At 46.9% G+C, this 27,305-nt stretch overlaps 1 protein-coding gene across 6 annotated transcripts in view; it reads right to left on the bottom strand.

Moving 5' to 3' along the window:
- The window catches only part of AHCYL2 (adenosylhomocysteinase like 2), a 301,797-nt gene that overhangs the window by 57,167 nt on the left and 217,325 nt on the right, over positions 1–27,305 (bottom strand). For all 6 annotated transcript variants that reach the window (XM_063926721.1, XM_063926723.1, XM_063926722.1 and 3 more), the window contains exons 7-8: positions 18,063–18,169; positions 10,144–10,260 (exon numbers count right to left, since the gene is read on the bottom strand). In XM_063926721.1, the coding sequence (XP_063782791.1) occupies positions 10,144–10,260; positions 18,063–18,169 (224 nt within the window). The remainder of the gene's footprint in view (positions 1–10,143; positions 10,261–18,062; positions 18,170–27,305) is intronic.

Genomic DNA, 27,305 nt, shown 5'->3' with positions numbered 1-27,305 from the left:
CATTGATGCTGTTTTTGATATTATGCTCTTCACTTATAAGTTTTAATGATGACAGAAATGTAGACAGATATACTTCGGCTAAGGGCGTTTGATGTGGGGGGTACTGATGGATATATGCTACACGATGTTTCTGTATGCCCTCCTTTTGTCTTTTGTCCTTTGTATTGTTGTTGTTTTTTTGAAAATGTTTCTGTAATGTTTTTGGATACTGCTTTGACTAATAAAAACAGTTTACACAAAAAAAAAAAAGATTATAACTGGCAGGAAACCTGACCTTCTTGGATTCTGCTTCTAACTCCAGAATATCTGTCAATTTCTTACCAAAGAGAATGTTCCCAACAAAAGGCAAAGCTTCCAGAACCTTCTTGGATTCTGAATCAACTATCCATGTACGTAGCCAAATTGCTCTGCGAGCAGCTACCGTTAAGGCTGACGCTTTGGAAGCAGTCGTACCCATATCCATTGCTGCTTCTTCTAAGAATAGGGCAGCCTATTTTATACGAGTTATATGGTATTCCGGCTCCCTCGTAGGTGCCGAAAGCCCGTTTTCCAGTTCGTCAGCCCATTCAGCTATTGCTTTTGCCATCCAGGCTGAGGCCATAGCTGGCCTTATGACCTCCCCTGACAAATGTTATTCAAAAAAACCATCCACTCTTCTGTCTGTGACATTTAAGATGTTGATGGTAAAGGCAAAATAGATTTTCGCACCAATCGAATGACGTGCGTATCTACCTTAGGAGGCACTTCTCTTTTTAAACAGTCCCCAGTTGGAAAAGGGTAATAGGAATCCCATTTTTTTGGAATTCTAAATTTCCTATTGGGTGTAGCCCAAGCTTCCTCCATAATTTCCGTCAGTTCCTCTGACCCTGGAAACTCAACCCTGTTTTGGGACTTTTGTGCCTTAGTTTTTATTATTGGCTCTGCTGAATCCTCTAAAGACAGAATAGCCTTCATTGCTCCAATTAACTCAGCTATATCATCTGAGCTCAAACCTTCTACTTGTTCTTCATATGGTGAAGTAGAGTATATGGAGCTATCCTTATCTGATGTATCATCCTGTGCAGCCTGTGAATTTGATAATATATTTACCCTTGATTTATTAGCTTGTTGATTTGTAGAAGCTGTTGGGGCTATACCATAAGACGGGAGCTGCATGTATGGGTTAATAGTGTACCATATTCCTGAGGTTGAAGCTATAGGAACAAACCTGTCAGCTATACTGGATAAGGTTTGTGCAAACATAGCCCAAGGTGGGTCTATTTGTCGTTGAACAGGGATCTGCCTTGCAATCTGCTGAAACGCAAAACAATTTGCACATAACCCATCATGTGCCAGATGCCGAGTTGATAACCCCACCTTGCAGGATAAACATGTTATGAGTGTTGGTGTTACTGTTAATGTAACCTTGTCACCTTTGCCGCTCTTAGACATGATAATCAGCTTTACACAGTATACTACACAATCTGTGACTGTAATCACTATACTGTTTTAAAGTGATATCAATCTGACCCCAATCCAAGCACCAGCATTGAGGCTCAGAAGAAACACTGACAAACATATATAAAGTCAGAAATCACACTAGCAGTCAGTCACTTGTAATATATTAGTCATATGAGCATATCAACTACGAACACATTTCAAATATGTAGGACTACATTTACTGAATTCTGTTCTACACAGTTATTTAACGTATTCAGACACGTTGCGAAGAAAACCACAGTAATGTACACAAACTCATATGCAATAGGCACTAAAGTTAACTATTCATACTAACAAAAGTAGAGAGAAATTTAGTGCTGTATAACCCGTACTCCGTAGAGTGGGATACAGGGAGACTCACCCCACTTCCAGGATCGATCAATACATTAGCGAACGCAGAGTGGATCCAGACGCTACTAGTGTACACTACCACTCCGGGAACTTTTAGTGGACACAGACGCTCAGTGAACGCTAGTGCTCGCAGACGCACTCGTCTGCGACCCGGTCTCTTAGCGGTAACCTTAGTGTATACAGACATAGCGGCCTATGCTGCGACAGAGACCCCTCGTGGTAGCGTCTGAGACGGAAGTGAGGCAATCAGCTCATGGCGGGAGACGCACGGAAACTGGTCATGAACTGGGGGGAGGGGCGACCAGAAGAGCGTCCGACTCCCCACCACTGACATCAACCCTACGGATCGTAGCCTCAAACTAATCCTGGCACCTTATGATCCCTAAGGCCTAGCGCTGGAGCACCCGTGGTTACGGCGCGCCAGCTACTGTTTGGTAGTCTCCTCCCAAAACAGTGCGGCAGTGTCTGTATTCCACATCTAAGCGGAACCGATGCCTTACCTTCTCCCCGTACTCCGACTACAGCCTGGTAACATCTGCTTGGACCTGCTAGTATATCAGACACAGACGCCCGTTGAGACAGCACTTGTACCGTGGGTAAGCGTTGTTGCGACCCGGCGGAGAGTTGTTGGAGCGACTCTTACTAAGGTAAGTATAAGACGCTGTTCAGAAAGATCACTCAAAAAACTAGTAAGACTATAAAAACGAGTTTTATGGTAAGAACTTACCTTTGTTAAAACTCTTTCTGCGAGGTACACTGGGCTCCACAAGGAATGGACAATGGGGTGTAGAGTAGGATCTTGATCCAAGGCACCAACAGACTCAAAGCTTTGACTGTTCCCAGAATGCACAGCGCCGCCTCCTATATCACCCCGCCTCCCTGCACAGGAGCTCAGTTTTCGTTAACCAGCCCAATGCAGTAGCAGGAAGAGACAACGATTAGAAGCCACATATACCACACTCATGACAAGAGAAGTGTCAGCGGCTAATGCCATATGAACCCAAAGAAGCTAAGTGCGTCAGGGTGGGCGCCTTGTGGAGCCCAGTGTACCTCGCAGAAAGAGTTTTAACAAAGGTAAGTTCTTACCATAAAACTTATTTTCTGCTGCGGGGTACACTGGAATGGACAATGGGGATGTCCTAAAGCAGTTCCTTATGGGAGGGGACGCACTGTAGCGGGCACAAGAACCCGGGGTCCAAAGGAAGCATCCTGGAAAGCGGCAGTATCGAAGGCATAGAACCTTATGAACGTGTTCACAGAGGACCACGTAGCCGCCTTGCACAATTGATCAAGGGTCGCACCACGGTGTGCCGCCCAAGAAGGTCCAACAGACCGAGTAGTAGAACGGGCCGTAATGTGAGCAGGAGCTGACAGACCAGCCTTCACATAAGCATGTGCAATCACCATTCTAATCCATCTGGCCAGGGTCTGCTTGTGAGCAGGCCAGCCACGTTTGTGAAATCCAAACAAAACAAAGAGAATCAGATTTTCGAATAGAAGCAGTTCTCTTCACATAGATACGGAGAGCCCGTACCACATCCAAAGACCGCTCTTTGGGAGACAAATCAGGAGAGACAAACGTTGGAACCACAATCTCCTGATTAAGGTGGAACGAAGAAACCACCTTAGGTAAATATCCGGGACGAGTCCTAAGAACCGCCCGGTCACGTTGAAAAATCAGATATGGGGAACTACAGGACAAGGCACCCAGATCAGACACTCTTCTAGCAGAGGCAATAGCCAGCAAGACCACCACCTTAAGGGAAAGCCACTTAAGGTCAGCTGAACCAAGAGGTTCAAATGGAGGCTCCTGCAACGCCTCCAAAACCACCAACAAGTCCCAAGGAGCCACAGGCGGGACATAGGGAGGTTGGATACGCAACACACCCTGAGTGAAAGTATGAACATCAGGTAAAGTCGCAATTTTTCCCTGAAACCACACCGACAAGGCAGAAATATGAACCTTGAGGGAGGCCAGACGCAGGCCTAAATCTAGGCCCTGCTGCAGAAAAGCCAAAAGTTTGGCTGTACTAAACTTGGAAGCGTCATAATTGTTAGATGCGCACCAAACAAAGTATGAATGCCAGACCCTATGGTAAATCCGAGCAGAAGACTGTTTCCGGGCCCGCAACATAGTTTTAATGACCTCTTCAGAAAAACCCTTAGCCCTCAAGACGGAAGCTTCAAGAGCCACGCCGTCAAAGATAGCTGCGCTAGGTCCTGGTAGACACAAGGGCCCTGAACGAGGAGGTCTGGGCGTTGTGGAAGTAGAAGTGGACGCTCTGACGATAGGCCTTGCAGGTCTAAGAACCAGTGCCGTCTGGGCCACGCCGGAGCTATGAGAAGCAGATTTCCTTTTTCTTGCTTGAACTTCCGAATTACCCTGGGCAGGAGTGACACCGGAGGGAACACGTACGGCAGCTGAAACCTCCACGGCACCGCCAGCGCATCCACGAATGCTGCTTGAGGATCCCTTGTCCTTGCTCCGAAGACCGGAACCTTGTGATTGTATCGAGACGCCATCAGATCCACATCTGGAAGGCTCCACCTTTCCACGAGGAGTTGAAACACTTCTGGATGGAGGCCCCACTCGCCGGCATGCACGTCCTGACGACTGAGAAAGTCCGCTTCCCAATTCAGGACTCCCGGAATGAATATTGCCGATATTGCCGGTAGATGTCATTCTGCCCACTGTAGAATCCGTGAGGCTTCCTTCATTGCCAAACGGCTTCGAGTGCCGCCTTGATGATTTATGTAAGCCACTGTGGTGGCGTTGTCCGACTGTACTTGAACAGGACAATTCTGAATTAAATGCTGGGCCAGGTTCAACGCATTGAAGACCGCCCGCAACTCCAGAATGTTGATCGAGAGGAGAGATTCCTCCTTGGTCCACCGACCCTGTAAGGAGTGCTGCTCCAGCACCGCGCCCCAACCTCTTAGACTGGCATCTGTCGTCAACAGGACCCAGTTGGATATCCAGAAGGGACGGCCCCTGCACAATTGTTGGTCCTGGAGCCACCAGAGCAGCGACAGACGGACCTCCGGAGTCAATGAGATCATGTGAGACCTGATCCGGTGAGGCAGGACATCCCACCATTTGACTAGAATCAGCTTCTGGAGGGGGCGAGAATGGAATTGAGCATACTCCACCATGTCGAATGCTGACACCATGAGGCCCAGCACCTGCATAGCCGAATGTATCGACACTTGCGGACGAGAAAGGAAGCAACAAATCCTGTCCTGAAGGTTCAGGACTTTCTCCTGAGACAAGAACAACCTCTGGTTGTGAGTGTCTAACAGCGCTCCCAGGTGCACCATGCTCTGAGCAGGGACCAGGGAGGATTTCTTCCAGTTGATGAGCCACCCGTGGGCTTTTAGAAACCGGACCGTCATATCCAGATGACACAGGAGAAGATCTGGGGAATTTGCCAGGATTAACAAGTCGTCCAGATACGGCAGTATCCTGACCCCTTGACGGCGGAGTACCACCGTCATCACCGCCATAACTTTGGTGAAGACTCGCAGAGCAGTTGTTAAACCAAAAAGGTAACGCCCGAAACTGGTAATGGATGTTGCCAATAGCAAACCTCAGGTATTATTGATGTGACACTGCTATGTGAAAATGCAGGTAAGCATCCTGCATGTCCAAGGAGACCATGTAGTCCCCAGGTTCCAAGGCCAGAACTATAGAGCGAAGGGTTTCCATACGGAACTTGGAAATCTTCATAAACCTGACCTGTTCAATGCCTTGAGGTTGAGAATGTGCCGGGAGGACCCATTCGGTTTCGGGATTAGAAACAGCGGAGAATAGTACCCCCGGCCCCTCTGAGCAAGAGGCACCTGTACTACGACTCCTGTATCCAGGATGGTCTGTACCACCGAGTGTAGAGTTTTTGCCAGTGTCCGGTCCAAAGGGACAACTGTCTGGCAAAATCGATGAGGGGGTCGGTTTTTGAAGGCAATGGCGTAACCTCGAGTGACGACTTCCCGTACCCAGGCATCTGAAGTGGTCTTCAACCATTCCTGGGTATATCCTAGATGCCGGCCTCCCACCCTGGGATCCCCCAGGGGGAGAGCCGCCCCGTCATGCGGCAGGCTTATCGTCTTGGCAGCTGGCTGACGGGCAGCCCAGGCTCTTTTGGGCTTCGGCTTACCAGGTTTGGAAGTGCGGGCCTGCTTATGGTACACCTGACCTTTTGCTTTACCTGAAGGTCGAAAGGACGTACCTTTAGCCTTCGACACAGAAGGAGCGGTATTAGGTAGACAGGCAGTTTTGGCAGTAGCCAAGTCAGCCACTATCTTATTTAAGTCGTCCCCAAACAGAATATCTCCCTTGAAAGAGAGTACCTCTAGGGTTTTTCTAGAGTCCAGATCCACAGACCAAGGATCTCAGCTGGCGAGCAATATCCGGCGAGCCAGCACTGACGTAGTAGAGGCCTTGGCTGCCAGGATAACGGCATCAGAAGCCGCCTCTTTAATATATCGAGAAGCTGTGACAATATAGGACAAGCATTGTCTAGCATGGTCAGAGGAGATTTCAGTTTCCAACTCCAAGGCCCATGTTTCAATAGCCTCAGCAGCCCATGAAGCTGCAATAGTAGGCCTTTGTGCAGCACCCGTGAGGGTGTAAATCGCTTTTAGACAACTCTCCACACGTTTATCCGTAGGCTCTTTCAGACGGCAGTGACAGGTAAAGCTGAGGAAACCACCATCCTAGCCACATGTGAGTCCCCTGGAGGAGGTGTTTCCCAATTCTTAGACAGCTCTGGCGCGAGAGGATAGCGAGCCAGCATCCTCTTTTGAGGCACAAACTTCGTACCCGGGTTTTCCCAGGGTTCCTGACGTATAGCCACTAGGTTATCAGAGTGAGGTAAAACCTGTTTAACCACTTTCTGACGCTTGAACCTATCTGGTTTCTTAGGCAGCAGGGATGGCTCGGGATCATCCGTAATCTGCAGAATTAACTTAATAGCCTCCAAAAAGGTCAGGAACATCCACATGTAAACTACCCTCCCCATCAGCCGTATCCGAGTCAGAACCTGTGGGGTCAGTGTAAGTGCCGTCCTCATCAGACGAGGTGTCAGTGACAGCAGTGGATTGTGAGGAGACGAGCGCTCGCTTAGCGGACCTCTTGGACTTAGGCGAGCGTTGGTCAGACTTTTTAGTAGTCAAGGACTGGTTCAACTTCTTCAATTGAGCAGATAAATCGTCCGCCCATGGCGGGTTTGCTGCAGGGCCCATATATGGTTGTACCGGCATTGGGGGTCCCATAGGGGGTGTTAGCTTATGAACTAGCGTATGCAGAAGCGTGGAAAAAGCGGCCCACGGAGGGTCAGTATGTGCCTCCGATGCCACAGTCCCACTGGGGGTCAAGGAGCCCTCAGAACCAGAACCCACAGCTGCTATATTCTCCTCATATGTGCCTGTGGCTTCAGCAACACCAGCAGTGTGTTCCGCCCCAGAACCGTTACCCTCAGAAGCAGACATGACATAAATTGCAGTATGAGGTAACAGTACAATTATCAGCAGCACAATATCCCTGCGCAGTGTAGTCAGCACTAGCAGAGATAAAGGAGAGATATGGTGACCAAATCACAGAGAAAAATACGTAATACTGTATATCTTTGTGAAAATCCTATATTAGATAACACCTGACGCACCAAGCCCCCTCAGGTTATAGAATATAGGGATAGCAAGTTGAGTGAAAGACACGAGATGGACAACACTCAGCTATCAAATGCACACACAGAAGGTCACAGTTTGTACAATGCAGAGGTTATTACAGACAATAATACTGCTCTGGACTAGCTCACACAGCTATATAACAGTAGATATAACAGTACACAGTAAGAACTGGATGTATATCACAGCGTAATTGTACTATAAAACCCTGACTAAATGCACTCTTTCTTACTAACACTGACTAAAAAGGCAGGTAGAATACTTAAGTGTCATGTAAAGGCACAGCGCTGACAAACAGGCGGCTTTACATAGGAGGATTTGCCCAAGCAGTCCCAGGAACAGTGAGCTGAGGGATAATGGCGCCGCAGACACTGATTGGGGAGTGAGGAAAAGACAGATATGCAGCTCCAGGGTGGGAACATTTGCGGGAAATGGCGCCCTGGGGCTGGGGCTTCAGGTCTAAGCCTTATCCCCCTTGCTGGCAAAACCACCGGGTACTGTGGGCGAAAGAAGAAGTGGTTTAGAGAGAAAACCTGACCTGCGCCCATGCCCTGGTGATCTAGTGGGATCGCCTGTACTGCCACAGTGTCCACCGCCAGCACGCGCAGACCGCCTCCCACTGACCGCGCCGGATCGCGATAAAGACATTTACCACCTCCCGAATCGCGGCCACGCGATCCTGGAGAGCCACAGCCGTGTGTGTATAAGATGAAGAAAACCAGAGCCTCCGCTGTAGGTACCCGGCAACCAGGGCTCGGGAGTGTACAGCGCCGCTGGGGAGAGCTGGAGCTGCAGCAGTGTATGTCACAAAACATTTACCACCGCTGCTGCCCTTGAAGTCTTCACTTTTTACCTCATAAAAAGCTTTTCTCAGGGCTGCTTGGAGCAGCCCCTCTGTTAAGTGCCTGCTTACTGCAGCACCAACTGACAAACTGAGCTCCTGTGCTGGGAGGCGGGGTGATATAGGAGGCGGCGCTGTGCATTCTGGAAACAGTCAAAGCTTTGAGTCTGTTGGTGCCTCGGATCAAGATCCTACTCTACACCCCACTGTCCATTCCTTGTGGAGCCCAGTGTACCCCGCAGCAGAAAATAAAATAAAGCTTAGGGCTCCCAAGAACCAGCATCCCCCTGACCATGGTCCGGCTCCTGCCGCACCAAACAAAAAACTGATTTGCCTGAGCAAGGAGGCATGGACGGGCCCGTTGCATGCTGTGAGGCCGGAAAAGCTTTGACCGATTGGTGCAAATCCGCTGTCCCTTCATCATATCCCATTGTTATCCTGTGGATAACCTGTGGACCCTGCCGGAGAAAATTACTTTATAGTATATGATTAGCAGACACAAAGCAAACAGAACACAATTTATCTACTTGCCATTATCCAACTCCTGTATAAATGACACATGACTACAAAAGAATCCTTATATAACCTGACACTAATGCATTACTTTATTTTTTTCATGCACACCGAGATACAGCAATGGATTTATAATGAGGGTGCACTAATGTCACTTTAAAGATGTGTATATCCAGCACTATATATCTTGCAACATCTGCAGAAGAAATCAGTTACTGTTTACAGACATCTGTTTTACAATTAGGATTAAATCCATTCATTATTAATTATTCTCGGGTGCGGGAAGAACAGAAAATTAGAGCAGTTTACAAATGTAACTATGGGAAAATGAAATAAACAAAACAAAACAAAACAAACAAACAAACAGAAGTACTTTTCTAATGCTGCATATTTATTATTTTTTTGTAATAAAGGGGAAACAAAACAATTTTAAAAATGCTTTTACAAATATTAACATACATTAAACCTTAAAAGACAATGGGGTATATTTAATTAAGGTTGAAACTGCAGTCTTGTCAAAAAAGACGTCAGTTTTCGACTTTTTCAGGTCGGAAAGGGGTTCCGACCTATTCAGTCCCGAGCATTTTTATTCGACAAATCGAGGAATTCGACTTGTTGAATAGTACGTGAATTGGCGGTATAGCTGCAGATTCGCGTACTACTGAAGGAAACGGGGCCAAATTCTACAGGTTTAGGCCCCGTTTCCGACCATCTCAGTTCGACTTAAGAAATAGTCGGACTGAGATGAGGGACCTGAGAGGAGGAGATGGGGAGAGGAGGAGATGGGGAGAGCCGCGGCAGGACAAGGGAGAGCCGCGGGCAGACAGGGGACAGCAGAGCTACAGCAAAATAAAAAACTTCGGAGATCTCTATTAACAATTTTTTACACTTAAATGTACCTCCCACTTCTCTACACAAACAATCTTTTGTAAGACACTTACTTACCAATCTGCCACCCGATATTGCTTAGTAGCAGTCATTTGAATATGGTCATCCACTAGTAACGTCATACTGAATGGCTGCTGCAGCCAACCTAACACATTGACCGTACACACAGCCAGATGTACAGATATACAGATATATCAAGATGACCTATCAGCATCGGCTGTGCTGCAGGGCTGACCTATCCTGTCTGAATGGCTTCGTTCACAGACAAATCGGGTATACACACCCGCTGATCTGATAGCAATATATTGTTCGTTCATCAATATATTGACCAGTGTGTACCTGGTCTTACACTTAATAGCAAAGTTAGATATCACAGTATTCTCCATTACCCGTCAAGGATGGATTCTCGGCAGCAGTACAAGTTGTCAAATTTCTGTTTGGTGACAGAGTCATTGACATTCATGGCAGGAACACAGAGCTTCCCAGCTTTAGACAACTGGTACAATCTGTAGGAGAAAAAAAAATAATAGGATTTTAATTACCTACAGGTAAATCCTTTTCTCGGAGTACGTAGAGGATGCTGGGGTCCATATTAGTATCATGGGGTATAGACGGGTCCACCAGGAGCAATTGGCACTTTAAGAGTTCAACAGTGTGGGTTGGCTCCTCCTTCTATGCCCCTCTTACAAGACTCAGTCTAGAAACTGTGCCAGAGGAGACAAAATACTTTGAGAGAAGGAAATAAACAGATAGTGGCGAGATTCATACCTGCTCACACAAGGCGGCAAATCCGGCCAACAGGCCGGAAAACGCAGCAACAGCTGAAACAGTACTGAAACAGGAACGAACACAGAACTTACCTAGGAACCAGGTAGTATTTAACCAAATAACCACTGCATGATAAAGAAGCGCTGGGCGGGCGCCCAGCATCCTCTACGGACGAGAAAAGGATTTACCGGTAGGTAATTAAAATCTTATTTTCTCTTACGTCCTAGAGGATGCTGGGGTCCACATTAGTACCATGGGGATGTACCAAAGCTACCAGAACGGGAGGGAGAGCGCACAGGCTCCTGCAGAACTGCCTGACCAAACTTGGGGTCATCAGAGACCAAAGTGTCATAGTAACATAGTAATTGAGGTTGAAAAGAGGCAATTTGCCCATCGTGTTCAACCTGTATTAAGTTGTGATGAATCTACATACCCGCTGAATAATGTTTTATGACTAGTTAACTACTATAACTCATAACACCCCTGGATTAACCATGTTGATATTTTAATTATTATAACCTTGGATATCATTTTCATTCAGAAATGTATTCATTCCTTTTTTAAATCCATTTACAGAGTCCGCCATTACCACCTTCTCTGGCAGGGAATTCCACATCCTAGTTGCCCTAACAGTGAAGAACCCTTTCCTCCGTCGCGTTCGGAACTTTCTCTCCTCCAGTCGCAGCGAGTGCCCACGTGTCCTAAACTGTGTTCTTCTAATAAATAATTCCTCTGATAACTCTTTGTGATGTCCCTTTACATATTTGAAGATAATAATATCCCCTCTTAGACGCCTCTTTTCTAGTTTATACATTTTCAACCTATTAAGCCTTTTCCTCATAATCCAGTCCCTCTAGGCCTTTAATCAATTTAGTAGCTCGCCTTTGAACCCTTTCAAGTTCACCGATATCTTTTTTATACAGTGGTGCCCAAAACTGAACACAATATTCCAGGTGCGGGCGTACCAATGCTTTATACAGCGGCAGGATTACATCCGAGTCCCGAGACTCAATTCCCCGTTTTATGCACGCTAGCACCTTACTTGCCTTCTTTACTGCGCTTTGACATTGTGTATAGTTATTAAGCCTATTATCAATGAGTACCCCCAAATCTTTTTCCAAATCTGTTTTACCTAGTCGTTCCCCATTTAGTATGTAGGCTGCAAGTTTGTTTTTAGTCCCGAAATGCATAACCTTGCATTTGTCTGTATTGAACCTCATTTTCCATTTAGACGCCCAGAGTTCAAGTTTAGATAGATCATTCTGCAAGGACTATTTCCAGGTCATTGATAAATATGTTGAATAGTAGTGGACAGAGTACGGACCCTTGTGGTATTCCGCTGACTACTGGGGACCAGGTTGAGGATTTCCTGTTGACCAATACTCGCTGTACCCTGTTATACAACCATTGCTTATCCATGTGCAAATAGTTATTCCTAGGCCAAGCTCCTTTAATTTGATGATCAGTCTCTTGTGAGGCACTGTATCGAAGGCTTTTGCAAAATCTAGGAAGACCACATACACTGCTTTTCCCTGATCAAGATTATTGCTCACTTCCTCATAGAAGCTAATTTAGTATGACACAACCTGTCCCTCACAAACCCATGCTGGTTCTTGCGAATAATCCTAGTGGTCTGTAGATACTTCTGTATGCTGTCCCTTAGAATTCCTTCCAATATTTTCCCCACTATAGACGTTAAACTAACTGGCCGGAATATTTTTGGATCCCTTTTTAAATAATGGCACTACCTCAGCTATACGCCAATCCTTCGGTACCATGCCTGAGCTAATTGAACTATTGAAAATCAAGTATAGGGGTCGTGCTAGTTATGAACTAAGCTCCATAAGAACCCTCAGGTGAAGTCCATCGGGACCAGGTGATTTATTAACCTTAATTTTGCCTAGTCTCTCTCTGATTACTTCTTCACTTAAACAAGTTTCTAACCATGGATCTTTACGGTCACATTTGTTATGCTCTACTCCCACCATCAGTTATTCTCTAGTGAATACGGATGAAAAAACTATAGCAATTTGCTTTTAAATTTTCCATTTTAGCTGCTCTTATTGCTTTTTTGCTTTTCTTATTACATCCCTTGTAATACTTGAAAGACTTCCTTTCCATTAGATTTAAATGCTTTGAAAGCCCGCTTTTTTTATCCATTTCTGCCTTAACCTTCTTGTTAAGCCACATCGGCTTGAGTTTAATACTCCTGCGTTTACTGTCCATGGGAATAAATTTATGAATATTGCTATCCAGCAACCCCTTTAAAACATCCCACATTTCCGAAGTATTCTTGTTATTAAACCAAATCTCCCACTCTATGTCGTTAAGTGCACATCTCAGCATGCTGAAATTAGCCTTCCTAAAAATTAAAAGTTTTGGTGGAACCCCTGTAGCTAGGTTTCCTGAAACTGATGTCAAATGTGATCATATAGTGATCACTGCTACCCAAAGTCTCCCCAACTTTGGTGTTTGATATAATATCTACATTATTAGTAATTACTAGATCCAAGGTAGCTTTTACCCCTAGTTGGGTCCTCGACTAATTGAGACAAGTAGTGATCCTTTAACATATTTAAGAACCTGTTGCCCCTCGTTTTAGCACATGAATCGTTACTCCAGTTTACATCCGGGTAATTAAAATCCCGAATCACAAGGGTGTCCCCCAATCCCGCAGCCGTTTCGATTTGTTGCAAGAGTTGTTCTTCCTCATGTTTGCTAATATCTGGCTGTTTGTAGCACGTGCCTATGACTAGTTTTTTTGCATCAATACCCCCACTTGAGATTTCAACCCATAGTGACTCCACATCACCACCAGTTTCCTGTCGAACTTGTAAAACTTAGCAAACGTGTTCGACCCAGACAAAGAAGCCGCTCGGCAAAGCAGAGACACCCCGGGCAGCCGCCCAGCAAGAACCCACTTTACGAGTAGAGTGGTCCTTAACCGATTTTGGACACTGTAATCCTGCCGTAGAATATGCATGTTGGATGGTGAACATGATACAGCGAGAAATTGACTGCTTAGAAGCAGGACACCCAATTTTCTTGGGATCATACAGGACAAACAGAGTCCGATTTTCTGTGACGAGCAGTCCTCTTCACATAGATCTTCAAAGCCCTCACAACATCCAAGGCTTTGGAAGCAATGGAGGAGTCAGTAGTCACTAGCACCACAATAGGTTGGTTGATATGAAAAGTAGACACAACCTTAGGAAGGAACTGTGGACGAGTCCTGAGTTCCGCCCTATCTTCATGGACGATCAGATAGGGACTTTTACAGGACAAAGCCCCCAATTCCGACAAACGTCGCGCTGACACTAAGGCCAACAAAGTGACCGCCTTCCACATGAGAAATTTGATTTCAGCCTCCTGTAGAGGCTCAAACCAATCCGACTGCAGGAACTGCAACACCACGTCAAGATCCCAGGCTGCCGTTGGCGCCACAAGGGGAGGCTGGATGTGCAGAACCCCTTTCAAAAAGGTCTGAACCTCAGGGAGAACAGCCAATTGTTTCTGGAAGAAAATGGATTAGGCCGAAATCTGGACCTTGATGGAGCCCAATCTCAGGCCCATATCCACACTTGCTTGCAGGAAAAGGAGAAACCGTCCAAGTTGACACTCCACCGCAGGAAACTTCTTGGATTCACACCAAGACACATACTTTTTCCAAATTCGATGGTAATGTTTAGCCGTTACCCCCTTCCTAGCCTGTATCAGGGTAGGAATAACAGCGCTCGGAATACCCTTCCGAACCAATATCTGGCGCTCAACCGCCATGCCGTCAAACGTAGCTATGGTAAGTCATAATAAGCGAACGGCCCCTGCAGTAGAAGATCATCCCAAAGAGGCAGAGGTCTTGGATCTTCCAGCAGTAGATCCAGCAAATCCACGTACCAAGTCCTCCTTGGCCCGTCCGGAGCAACGGAGGATTGCCAGAACCTTTGTTCTTTTTATAAGTTGTAGAACTTTTGGAATGAGAGGAAATGGAGGGTACACATACACTGACGTGAACACCCACAGTGTTACTAGTGCGTCCACCGCCACTGCCTGCGGGTCTCTCGACCTGGAACAGTACCTCCGCAGCTTCTTGCTGAGGCGGGAGGCCATCATGTCTACGTGAGAAACCCCCCACCAACCGGTTACCTCCTCGAACACCTCCGGGTGGAGGCCCCACTCTCCTGGATGGAGATCGTGTCTGCTGAGGAAGTCCGCTTCCCAGTTGTCTACTCCCGGAATGAAGATTTCTGACATCGCTACAGCGTGCCTTTCTGCCCAGAGGATTCTTGACACCTCTGACATTGCAGCCCTGCTCTTCGTTCCGCCGTGTGGGTTTATCTAGGCCACTGTAGTCACGTTGTCCGACTGCTCCTGAACAGCCCGATCCTGCAGAAGGTGTGCTGCTTGAAGAAAGCAGATGTATACGGCTCTTAGCTCCAGGATGTCTATCGGAAGAAGGGATTCCTGACTTGACCACCTTCCTTGGAAGGTTTCCCCCTGAGCGACTGCTCCCCAACCTCTTAGACTTGATTCCGTGGTTAGAAGGATCCAGTCCTGAACTCCGAACCTTCGGCCCTCCAGGTGAGGTAGTTGCAGCCACCAGAGGAGTGAAATCCTTGCTTTCGGCGACAGATGTATCCCTCTGGTGCATATGTAGGCGAGATCCCGACCACTAGTCCAAGAGATCCAGTTGAAAGGACAGAGCATGAAAACTTCCGTACTGCAGAGCCTCGTAGAAGGCAACCATCTTCCCCAGAAGGCGGATGCACTGATTAACAGATACCCGGGCAAGACTTTGGAAGGTTCAGGATCCAACCGTGCTCCCTGAGCAGATGCGTCGTAAGAGCAATGGACCTTAACAACTTCTCCCTGGACGATGCCTTGATCAGCAGGTCGTCCAGATATGGAATTATGTTCACCCCCTGCTTGCAGAGGAGAACCATCAACTCTGCCATCACCTTGGTGAAGACCCCCGATGCCGTGGAGAGACCGAATAGCAGTGCCTGAAACGGATAGTGATCGTCTAACAGTGCAAACCTGAGATAATGAATAGAAAGGAGAAATGTATCTGCACACTATACACTCAATAAACCAATTGGATTACAACAACCAGTTAAACCCCATTGAGGTGTCTCACTCTAATAATAGAGATATTGGTGTGGGGGTGCATCCCATATACAACTCAGATTTAATGCAAAACAAAAAAGAACCAAAAGTAGTTGCCTAGTTGGGCGCACAAAATGAATATGTATTGATTTGATTTCTTTAAAACTTAGCTTTTATTGCTATACCTTCTAAAATGCCCCCTTTATATGGGGTTTACACAGCAAAACAGAGGTTAAAAATTACATACAAACATATAGGTGAAAAGAAAAGATATAAGTGTAGATAGATTTAAAAGGCAGCGATTCCACTATTACTCCAGCAAGGTGTAGGAATGGGATTACTTTTGGAGCCCCTGAGAGTCTGGAATATATTAACTAACAGAATCCCCCAATGTGATGTGGCTTTGGTCACACAAGGACCAGTGGTCTCAATTCAAAGAATTATTCCATGTATTACATATACAGAATATTACAGGTTTGGAATATACAGGGTATTCGTGGTAACCATATGTTAACCAGTTCAGATGTAAAGATTCATTTATCACAATAAATTGCTGCTGTAAATATGATGTGTGTTTTTCTGTGTGTTCACATATGTTATAAATCTTTATTCTTTATTGCTTTGATATATTGCACACATTCATCTCATATTCTGTATCACTGGAGTTTATTGAAAAAGACAGGGAGAGATATTCCTATTATGAAAAAATAATAATGGTCGAGGGATAGGTCACATTGTTATCTAACAGGCCTGAATTACTATAGGTTCTCACTGATTTGTAACACTAGGATACTGTGGCAGCCTGTATTTACTATCTTGTCCTACAGGATTATTATTCACTGCTACAGTATTCTTCCGCTACATCTATACTTAGATACAATGTTTCAGAATATGTTAGCCAGTTCCCTTCCTTTACGTATCACTGACTTGTACTAGAGAACTGGCAGATATGCACCTAGTCACTGGTTGATAAGTGACCGGAACAATACATTCATATACAGGTGCTATTAACGACTTAGCAGAGCAGTACTGCTGTGATATTGATATGCTATTAATAAATTGTGCACTGGATCTGACACATGGACTGGTAACCTTCCGGCGACCACACAGTGCTGTTGCTAATGGCAACGCCACATAAAAAAATTTGTTCACAATACTATCTGGGTGGATTAAATACATTTCTCTATCACTCTCTGTTGCTCCCTAACGACCAACACTGACACTTGAACTTAATTCTAATGACCTCAATGTACGAGGGTGCCGGTGGAGGTCTGTTCTAACTCTCTATCTATTTAGAATCTACACCATTGCAAAAATTAGGAGTGTGGTATGCCGCCGAAACGCCGACGTGCACGTTTCGCTGTATAGCTTTAACGAGGCTCATAATAGGGATATCTCTCCCTGTCTTTTTCAATAAACTCCAGTGATACACTGGGGGATTCTGTTAGTTAATATATTCCAGACTCTCAGGGGGTCCATAAGTAATCCCATTCCTACACCTTGCTGGAGTAATAGTGGAATCACCGCCTTTTAAATCTATCTACACTTATATCTTTTCTTTTCACCTATATGTTTGTATGTAATAATTTTATAACCTCTATGTTTTGCTGTGTAATCCCCATATAAAGGGGGCATTTTAGAAGGTATAGCAATAAAAGCTAAGTTTTAAAGAAATCAAATCAAATACATATTCATTTTGTGCGCCCAACTAGGCAACTACTTTTGGTTCTTTTTTGTTTTGCATCAAACCTGAGATAAGCCTGATGTGGCGACCAAATGGGAATGTGGAGGTACGCTCCAGTTAGTACTGCGCTCCTTACCTTGTTGCCGCCATCTTCACATCGGCTCCCCGCTTGCCAGGGAGCCGATGACTCACTCGCCACCGTTCTTTAGCTCTGCAAGGGGGTGGCGGCATGCTGCTGGGGTGAGCGATCCCCTGCGGCAAGAAGCGATCTATCCCCTCTGGAGCTCAGTGTCCAGTCAGCAGATAGTGACCCCCCCCCCCCCCTCAGTCCCACGATGCAGGGAGGCTGTTGCCAGCAGCCTCCCTGTAAAATAAACTCTAAAAAAATCTTTTATTAAAGAAGCTCTGTAGAGCTTCCCTAGCTGTGACCGGCTCCTCTGGGCACATTTTCTAAACTGAGTCTGGTAGGAGGGGCATAGAGGGAGGAGCCAGCCCACACTGTTAAACTCTTAGCTCCTGGTGGACCAGTCTATACCCCGTGGTACTAATATGGACCCCAGCATCCCCTAGGACCTAAGAGAAAAACAAACACAATAATTTAGGCTCTTTAGACTTGTGAAGCGGTGGTGATAAAAGGACAGCATTGTATGTATACAAGCTAAAAGCAAGTCTCACACTGCATACACACACTAGACCCACACTCCATAACTTGTACCATAGATTGTATTATTGTGGTAACAAACTTTTACTTACCGATGTACACCTGTTACACTTTCTTCCACAATACCCTTTATTTTTTTAAACATGTTAGGATATTTCTTATATATCCAGTGTGTGAGATCCCCACCATCATCTAGGATCTGAAAAAAGCAGATAACAATTGGGATTAGGGTATAGCTATATAAATTTTTCAATGATTACAGCAGAAAACTGCCTAATCTGGTAGCTAACAGTTACCTAAGGTGTCCACCAGGGGGTATTAAGTTTATTTTCCTTATAATGAAATGCTGGAAATCTAATATTTACAAGTATAAAACATATAGCTTTGAAAAAACACCCCTGATGTTTCTCTAAAGTGAGCTGACAGGCTTAACAATTGCTTTGCAAACTGAAATTGGAAACCAGAAAAAAAAAAAAAAAAAAGACTGCACAGGGCTAGCATAAAGTTTCTTATGAGGACCTAGATAGAACCACAACTCCACCATTAAAAAAAGAAAATAAGGGGGGCGTGGCTTGGCTGTTGAAGGAGCAAGACACGCAGTTTGGGAGCTCCTGCATATAGCCCCAACAAAATCATATTTCCCCAACTTGTGTTCACCCATCTAACCTGGGACATCTCTCCCACTGCCCTCCAGCCGGTTGGAACTGCCCTGGGGAGACGCCGCGGAATCGGGGAGTGCTTGTAAGCGCTCCCGCGGGTTGCGGCCTTCTCCCCGGACTGAAGCCGGGGCCTGGAGTAGCTGCGAGTCCCGACCTGTGCCCCTGGAGCCGTGCCGACGGCTGGTGGATCCCCCTCGGCGATCGCGGAACCCTGTGTGGAGCCTGCTGGTTCCCCCCTCCATATACTAACCCCCGTGGAAGTTCGGCAACGTCGCCCTCTGGAGATCCGGGCGCCGAGACGGGTGCGGCCGCCATCTTGCTGGGACTCTGCCGGGGGCCTGCACCGGGAGACGCGTCGTGCAGTGACTGACCCGGCACACGCTCTATCGGCGCCGCAGCCTCTGGCGACTGAGGTGCCCGAGGCGGATCCGCTGCTGAGGCCGGCAGCCAGAGGGTAAGAGGTGCTCTCCCTGCACTCCCTGATTAGCTAGGGGTCCGGCCGGTGCTGCCGTGATTAACCCTCCCTCACCCTCCCCAGGGCCCCCCCTTGTATGCACGCTCTGCCTCCCCTACCCCAACGCTTGGGCATTGCCGCAGCCTCCAGAAACGGGGCATTTGAGACCCCCGGACGGGGTTACTCCAAACAAGCTACCGCCCTGTAATGAGAGGTCTCCTGTACATCGTCACAATACCCCTCTTATCTTAATAATAGAGGGGCTGAAAGTTATACCCCCCGCAGCCTGCACCTATTTCAAATAGGGGCAAGAGGAGGCGACCCAGCTCTTGTGGGCGACGAACACCAAGCCCCACATCCTCCCTAAGATTCACCCTAGTCCTCAAGTGAACGGGGCCTAAAAGTACACCCTATACCTCTGCCGCATCACCCCCAGGACGGACCGAGCTCTCACCCTACCTAGGTCTGATAGCCACGTTTAGCTTTTCTCCCAGCTCAGATCTGCTCCTGCAATTACTCCCTCCATCACAAGGTCCATAGTGTCCTCCATAATGTAATCGTTCTCTAACCAGCTGCCGCCACTCATGCCTGTCTGAGTAACACGAAACCTCCATAAATGTGACTGAGTACCCCTGTTTCACCACTTTAAGCTGACCGGCCTCTCCCCTGAAACACGTCTCTTTGTGATCTACGGTGCGCTGCTACTGACGAGAAATGGCTCCCACAAAGAAAAAGGAGACATTACCTCCGAAAGTCTCCAACCCCCCACGTAAATCCCTTCAAATATCCCCTCTACAAAGCGTATCATCTCCCTCTGCCACAACGGACCCCTTGGGCCCCACTGTTTTGTCCACGGCTTTCTCAGTATCGGGAGTAGACTGCGAGTCGGATGCCCCCCTAACAGTAAGATCTCTCTGCCAGATCTTGTCCGCCTTCAAATCTGAACTCTCTAAAGATCTGACCTCTGCCATCCGCGAGGTCAAAACTGAGCTGGTCGTTTTGGGAGACAGGACGGATCATTTAGAACGCAAGATGGAGGAATTGGTCTCCTCTCACAATGACCTACTCTCATCCCATGATCGCCAACAGCAAGATCTGGACCAATTCAAATCCAAATTGGCAGATATGGAGGACAGATCAAGGCGGAACAACATAAAAATCCGAGGCATCCCAGACTCAGTCCCTAATTCGGATCTGGAAGCCTACGCCACTGCCCTATTTAAGAAACTCCTCCCCAAAGCGGACGACTCGGAGCTCCTGATTGACCGTATCCACCGACTCCCTAGACCCCGATCCGTCTCGTCCGACCTCCCTAAAGACACCCTCATACGAGTCCATTTCTTCCCAGTTAAGGAGCGCATTATGAGGGCCGCTAGAGAATCCCAAAACACGGATATCCTAGGCGGACTCCAAATATTCCAAGACTTCTCAGCCGCTACCATAGCAAAGAGACGTGCTTTTACCCCCATTACCCTCGCTTTGAGATCCCACGACATCCGCTACCGTTGGGGATTCCCGGTTAAACTGATAATCTCGTATGAAGACTCGACATACATAATCTCCTCTTTGGATGCAGGTGTGAAGTTGTTGCTGGACTGGGACATTTCCATCTCGAAACCGTCTACATCTGCACGTGCCACCACCGTCAGCCATGATTGGTCGAATTCCTGAGTCTGTGGATAGCCGAGTTGGACCTTTCCAAAATCCACCCACCAACACCTTGGGTCCGCGGAGGCTGCAGACCTTCTCCCCCCTGAATGGGGGAACTGAAAATATCCTTTTTATGTCTCTTCCTATAATTGACATGATATGTCTTATTATAAGTTTGTCTTATAGACCCACAAGTTACGGGACTACTCCCTCACATGTTGTTTAAATGTTGATTTATTTTCATTGGGCGACTTAACGCCCGGTTACGGTTTCAGTTACAGACACCTACTATTTACCTGTTCATGTTCTAGGGTGCAAATATTTCCTAACTCCAATTGTCCACATAAGATTTTAGCGCCCTAGGGTAATTATTTTAGAAGTGTTTATTGAGTGGCGGCGCAGGTTTACCCAGCCCGCCCCCACCTTTTTCCGTACTACTGCAAACCCCCGAATGTTTTCCCTTTCCCCTGCAGTAGTCATGCAGGTCCAATATACCGGACCTTTTCTTTTTCTTTTTGTTGGTTACCTCCTCCCCACTCGTTTTAATCTTGATCCATGTCTTCCCCACATCCCCCCCCTCCTCCCGAGCTCCAGACTCGGCCCACGCTCCTCCCTTCCACTGTCCATCAGTACTCGGTACAGATACGCCTCAATAGACCATCAGAGACCTCCCTTTATCATACCTAACCTAGGTTACCAATGCTGAACCTTATTTCTCTTAATGTTAAAGGTCTAAACTCTCCCAATAAGCGTAGGCTAGCCCTCTCCTTCTTCCACCAGCAAAAAGCAGATGTAGTAGCACTACAAGAAACCCACTTCTCTTCTAACAACCCCCCCCTCTTTAAGAACAGCTATTTCCCAGTAGGTTTCTTTGCCAATGGTCCTTCCAAAAAAAATGGTGTGGCCATCCTCTTCAACAAAAATGTCTCTTTTTCCCTCCATTCTCAAATCTCAGACAAAAATGGCCGATACATTATCCTCACAGGTCTCCTCGATGACAAGCCAGTTACCCTAGTATCTTTATACGCGCCTAACTCTAACCAGGTCCCCTTTCTGAGAAAACTATTCCTCACTATACGGAATGCACTAAAGGGCTCCTTAGTAGTTTTGGGTGACTATAACCTTGTCCTAGACCCTAAATTGGATAAGTCCCGCCACTTCCCCCACCCTGCCCCATCCACCACCTCTGGCCCATCCCTTGCCTTCCGCAACTTGCTTGCAGAATTCGACCTATACGACGTCTGGAGGACACAAAACCCCTCAGGACGAGACTACACATTCCATTCCCTTGTCCATAACTCTTACTCCAGAATCGACCTGATTCTATGCGATAAATGGTCTCTCCAGAGAACTAAAAATATAGATATCCTACCAATCACATGGTCGGACCACGCCCCAGTTCTCTGGCAGTGGAATCTCCAGGGTACCCACAACCCTTCCCGGCAATGGCGCCTATATCCCTATCTTCTAAATAACCCCTTGTCAAAAAAAATAATCACTGACTCCATTGACTCCTACTTAGCCACGAACTCACCCCAAGATACCTCCCCTATCATCCATTGGTGTGCCTTTAAAGCCGTTACACGAGGTGCCGCTATTCAAGCCGGCGCCACTCTCAAAAAACAAGCCCAACAAAAGCAAAAGACACTGGAGGACGACCTGCTGGACCTCGAGACCAAGAATAGGGCCCTCCCCTCCAAAACACTTAAAATCGAGATCTCCAAAGTCCGAGGCCAGCTACAAAAGTTGCTCCTCGCTCGCACCCAAGCAGCCTTGAATAGAATGCGCCACAAATTTTATCTACTAGGTAACAAAGCAGGCAAAATGCTAGCACGCAAACTACGTGTCCAACAAGCTAGGAATAAAATTAAATGTATCTACTCTCCCACCAAACAAAAAATCTTGAACCCCAAAGATATTACGAACCAATTTGCAAACTATTACGCCAAATTATATAACCTAGCAACTGACCCTTCCACTCCTCAACCCACCCCTCCGTCTATTTCCTCTTTTCTAGAAGGTCTTTCCCTTCCATCCCTCACACAGGACCAGCTGGCCTCTTTGAATTCCACGTGGTCCGAAGATGAAATTTCGGCAGCAATTAAGTCCACACCCAAGAATAAAGCACCCGGCCCAGACGGCTTTGTTTCTGACTTTTATTCTACTTTCCATGTCGCCCTCTCTCCCCTCCTGACTACACTATTTAACACATTCTCAGACCACGGTTCCCTCCCCTCAGAACTCTTAGAAGCGCGTATTGTCACAATTCCTAAACCCGGAAAAGACCCCGCCTTTGTACATAACTACCGACCAATAGCGCTCCTAAACTGCGATATCAAATTATATGCCAAAATGATTGCCACACGCATCAACAAGTTCCTCCCCTCCCTGATACACCAGGACCAGACTGGATTCGTCCCTGGGAGACAACCGTCTGACAATACACGCCGGGTCTTCAACTTGATAGATTCCCTAGCTGGAGACCAGGGCCTTCTTTTGCTATCACTAGACGCTGAGAAGGCCTTTGATAGATTAAATTGGATGTACATGCGCCAAACCCTTCTAAGATTCGGATTCAAAGACCGTATCCTCTCCTCTATCCTAGCACTGTACAGCTCTCCTACGGCCCGGGTATACAACGGGGGCTTCTTATCCGACCCTTTCCCTATCACGAATGGCACCAGACAAGGCTGCCCCCTATCCCCTCTAATCTTTGTTTTATCAATCGAACCCCTGGCAACTAAAATGAGAGACAACCCTCACATACCTCCGATTCGAATTGGCACATCCTTACACAAACTGAGTCTCTTCGCAGATGACGTCCTCCTCTTTATTTCTAACCCTACTACAACTCTCCCAGTCCTACATTCTGTCCTAGATGCCTATAGCCTTGCATCTTACTATAAATTAAATACAACTAAAACAGACGCCCTTCCCCTCAACCTATCTCATTCCATCCCAACACTCCAAGCCTCCTTTCCATACAACTGGCGATCTAGCACGATAAAATACCTGGGTATCAATATCCCTATCTCCACTGCAGACGCCTTCTCTGTCAACTTAACCCCCCTGATTGAGTCATTAGAAGCACTTACGAAAGCCTGGTCTTCCTATGAGGTCTCTTGGCTGGGACGGATGGCGGCATTTAAAATGTCCTTATTGCCTAAACTCATGTATCTCTTCCGCACAATACCATATCCCTTCCCAAAGAAAGCCATTCAAACCTGCTCTTCTATTATGACTAAATACATCTGGTCCTCAAAACCACCCTTAATGGCTCTCTCAAGAATGACCCTGCCCAGAGCGCTTGGAGGTCTCAACATACCCAATATTCCACTTTACCAGGAAGCTTCCCTCTTAGCCCCCATTAAACACTATTTCTCACCCCGATCACACACTGGTTGGAGGGAGCTAGAACAAATAAGGTCAAATCCAATCCCTCTAGCTGACCTTTTCCGCATTCCAAAATCGCTCCGGCCTACCCAAACGTCCCTCCTCCCCTCCACGCAAGCCGCCCTACAAGCCTGGGACTCCCTATCAGCCTCCCTAGCATCCACCATCTCCCTTTTCCCCCAGATATCCATCTCTACATTAGCACAGATGATCCCCAACCTCAACCTATCCAAATGGAAACGCGCAGGAATATTACTCCTAGGCGACTTACTCGATGGACTCTACCTAAAACCCTTCTCAACTCTCCAGTCACAATACTCACTCCCAGCTTCAGAACTTTTCCATTATATGCAAGTAGCACATTGGTGGAAGACGATTCCTCCTACCAACCCATCGCCCCTCACAAGCCCACACACCATATTTTCTCGCCTTTCCCTACCAGAAACCAAAGGTGACATCACATACTGGTATAAGCTCCGGCTAACTCCTACCTCCCCCCCCAAATCAAATGCCCAAAAGAAATGGGAACAGGACTTGGGCAAAATCCTATCCCCCAATGACTGGCGCCGAGTTTTCTTAATCTCGTACTCTATGTCCCAGTGCTTAAATCACACTGAAATGCATATAAAACTGGTGAACAGAATTTACCAGACCCCAGAGCGTATCCATAAATTCTGGCCCTCCCACAGTAATAAGTGCTGGAGACTTTGTGGTTCAGTGGGTCACCTCTTCCACATATTCTGGACGTGCCCTAAGATCACTAAATATTGGCTAGATGTTTTTGAGCTAATAAATAAAGTTCTGTCCACTCGTCTGGCACCAGACCCAACTCTAGCACTGCTGCAAGTTGTCCCTCCATCAATAACCCCGGATGCCAGATATGTCCTGGGTCACATCCTGATAGCCGCGCGAGCAAACCTAGCCCAAATGTGGAAACAACCCACTCCCCCTATCCTGGTGAGAGCTATTCATAAGATAAATCACCATTTCCTTATGGAAACGGATTCAGCCTCCTCCTCCCTCAACTACTCCTCCCTCAAAGCGAGATGGTCAATGTGGCAAAGCTTTGTCTCTTCGACGGAAGGGTCCCAATATTTTCATAACCCTACCACTCCCCCAACAAGTCCGTCCGTGCAAACAAATGTAGCCTGACTTAAACCATACCCCCCCCCCTACTATACCCCCCCCAATACCAGGCAATTACCCCTCCGTCCCCCCGCCAAAGGGAGCCACCATCTAGATCTCCCTCCCGATCCCTCCCTCTACCGAGTACCAATGAATACCAATGAATGCTGCCCACTAAGATTAGGTCATTCCTATCATACCGCAATGTATAGATTCTATATGTGCCTCTCCGTTCTCTGATGTAATATGCCCATTAGACCCCGATGTACAACTCCCCTGACTCAAGTCTGGACTCCTACCCTCCCCCCCCCTCCTCCCCTATATGTATAACCTGTGTTCATATCCTTGCAATGCATTGTAATGTTGTATCACCCTCCCTGGTTTTTCTTTTCCCTTTCTTTATTTTGTACCCCATAAAAAAATTGCTTATCTCTTTCAATAAAAACTATTGATATAAAAAAAAAAAAAAAAAAAAAGAAAATAAAAAATAAGATTTTACACTTACCGGTAAAATCTATTTCTCGTAGTCCGTAGAGGATGCTGGGACTCTGTAAGGACCATGGGGAATAGACGGGCTCCACAGGAGCCATGGGCACTTTAAGAAAGACTTTAGACTCTGGGTGTGCACTGGCTCCTCCCTCTATGCCCCTCCTCCAGACCTCAGTTAGAGAAACTGTGCCCAGAGGAGATGGACAGTACGAGGAAAGGATTTTGGTAATCCAAGGGCAAGATTCATACCAGCCACACCAATCACACCGTATAACTTGTGATGAACTACCCAGTTAACAGTATGCACAAACAACAAAGTCTCGGTCCAAACCGATGAACTATAATATAACCCTTATGTAAGCAACAACTATATACAAGTCTTGCAGAAGAAGTCCGCACTTGGGACGGGCGCCCAGCATCCTCTACGGCAGGCTTTTTCAACCAGTGTGCCGTGGCACATTAGTGTGCCGCAACCAGTTGCAAGGTGTGCTGCGGAGCCAGAGCAGCTTCCTGCACCTTCAGAGTGAACTGTTGGCCCGGGCTCTTAGAGGATCAGTCGTGCTCCGGCCGTGACGTATACCTTGGAGACCGGCGGTGTGATATCATAGACCACGGCCGCAGCATCCCACCACTCAGCCAGCCCACCCACCTGCACACATATCTTCCAGTTCCTGCCTGCAAACACAGCTTTCCTTGCCCGCCCACATCCACACCTGGCCACCGCCCGCTGCTCAGTATTCGCAGCACTTCACTATGAACAACCCCCGCCACTGAGGGACGTGGAGGAGGGCTAATATTTGTTCTTTTTTTTTTCTCCTTTGGGGAACAATAGGATTTATGTAGGGAGAATAAGGATTTATGGGGGGAACAATGTGAATAATTCATGTGGGGAGCAATAGGATTTATGTGAGGAGCAATGTGATTGTTCTTTCTGTGTATGCCGATGTATGTGTGGATTTTTTTTTTTATTATTTTTTACTGTGAGGGCCAATGTGTGTTTTTTGTTTTTTCCTGTGGGGAACTGATGGTGTGCCTTGGCAATTTTAAAATATTGTTTGGTGTGCCGCGAGTAAAAAAAAAGGTTGAAAATCACTGCTCTACGGACTACGAGAAATAGATTTACCGGTAAGTGTAAAATCTTATTTACTCTAACGTCCTAGAGGATGCTGGGACTCCGTAAGGACCATGGGGATTATACCAAAGCTCCCAAACGGGCGGGAGAGTGCGGATGACTCTGCAGCACCGATTGAGCAAACAGGAGGTCCTCCTCAGCCAGGGTATCAAACTTATAGAACTTTGCAAAGGTGTTTGACCCCGACCAAGTAGCAGCTCGGCATAGCTGTAGTGCCGAGACCCCTCGGGCAGTCGCCCAAGACGAGCCCACCTTCCTAGTGGAATGGGCCTTAACCAATTTCGATAACGGCAATCCCGCCGTAGAATGCGCCTGCTGAATCGTGTCACCGATCCAGCGAGCAATAGTCTGCTTTGAAGCAGGGCCGCCAACCTTGTTGGCTGCATACAGGACAAACAGTGCTTCTGTTTTTCTACTCCTAGCCGTTCTGGCC

This window comes from Pseudophryne corroboree, chromosome 6, assembly GCF_028390025.1.
Source record: "Pseudophryne corroboree isolate aPseCor3 chromosome 6, aPseCor3.hap2, whole genome shotgun sequence".
NCBI classification, from domain to species: domain Eukaryota; kingdom Metazoa; phylum Chordata; class Amphibia; order Anura; family Myobatrachidae; genus Pseudophryne; species Pseudophryne corroboree.
Note: the sequence above shows the minus strand (reverse complement) of the source record. Positions and strands in the feature narration are given on the sequence as shown.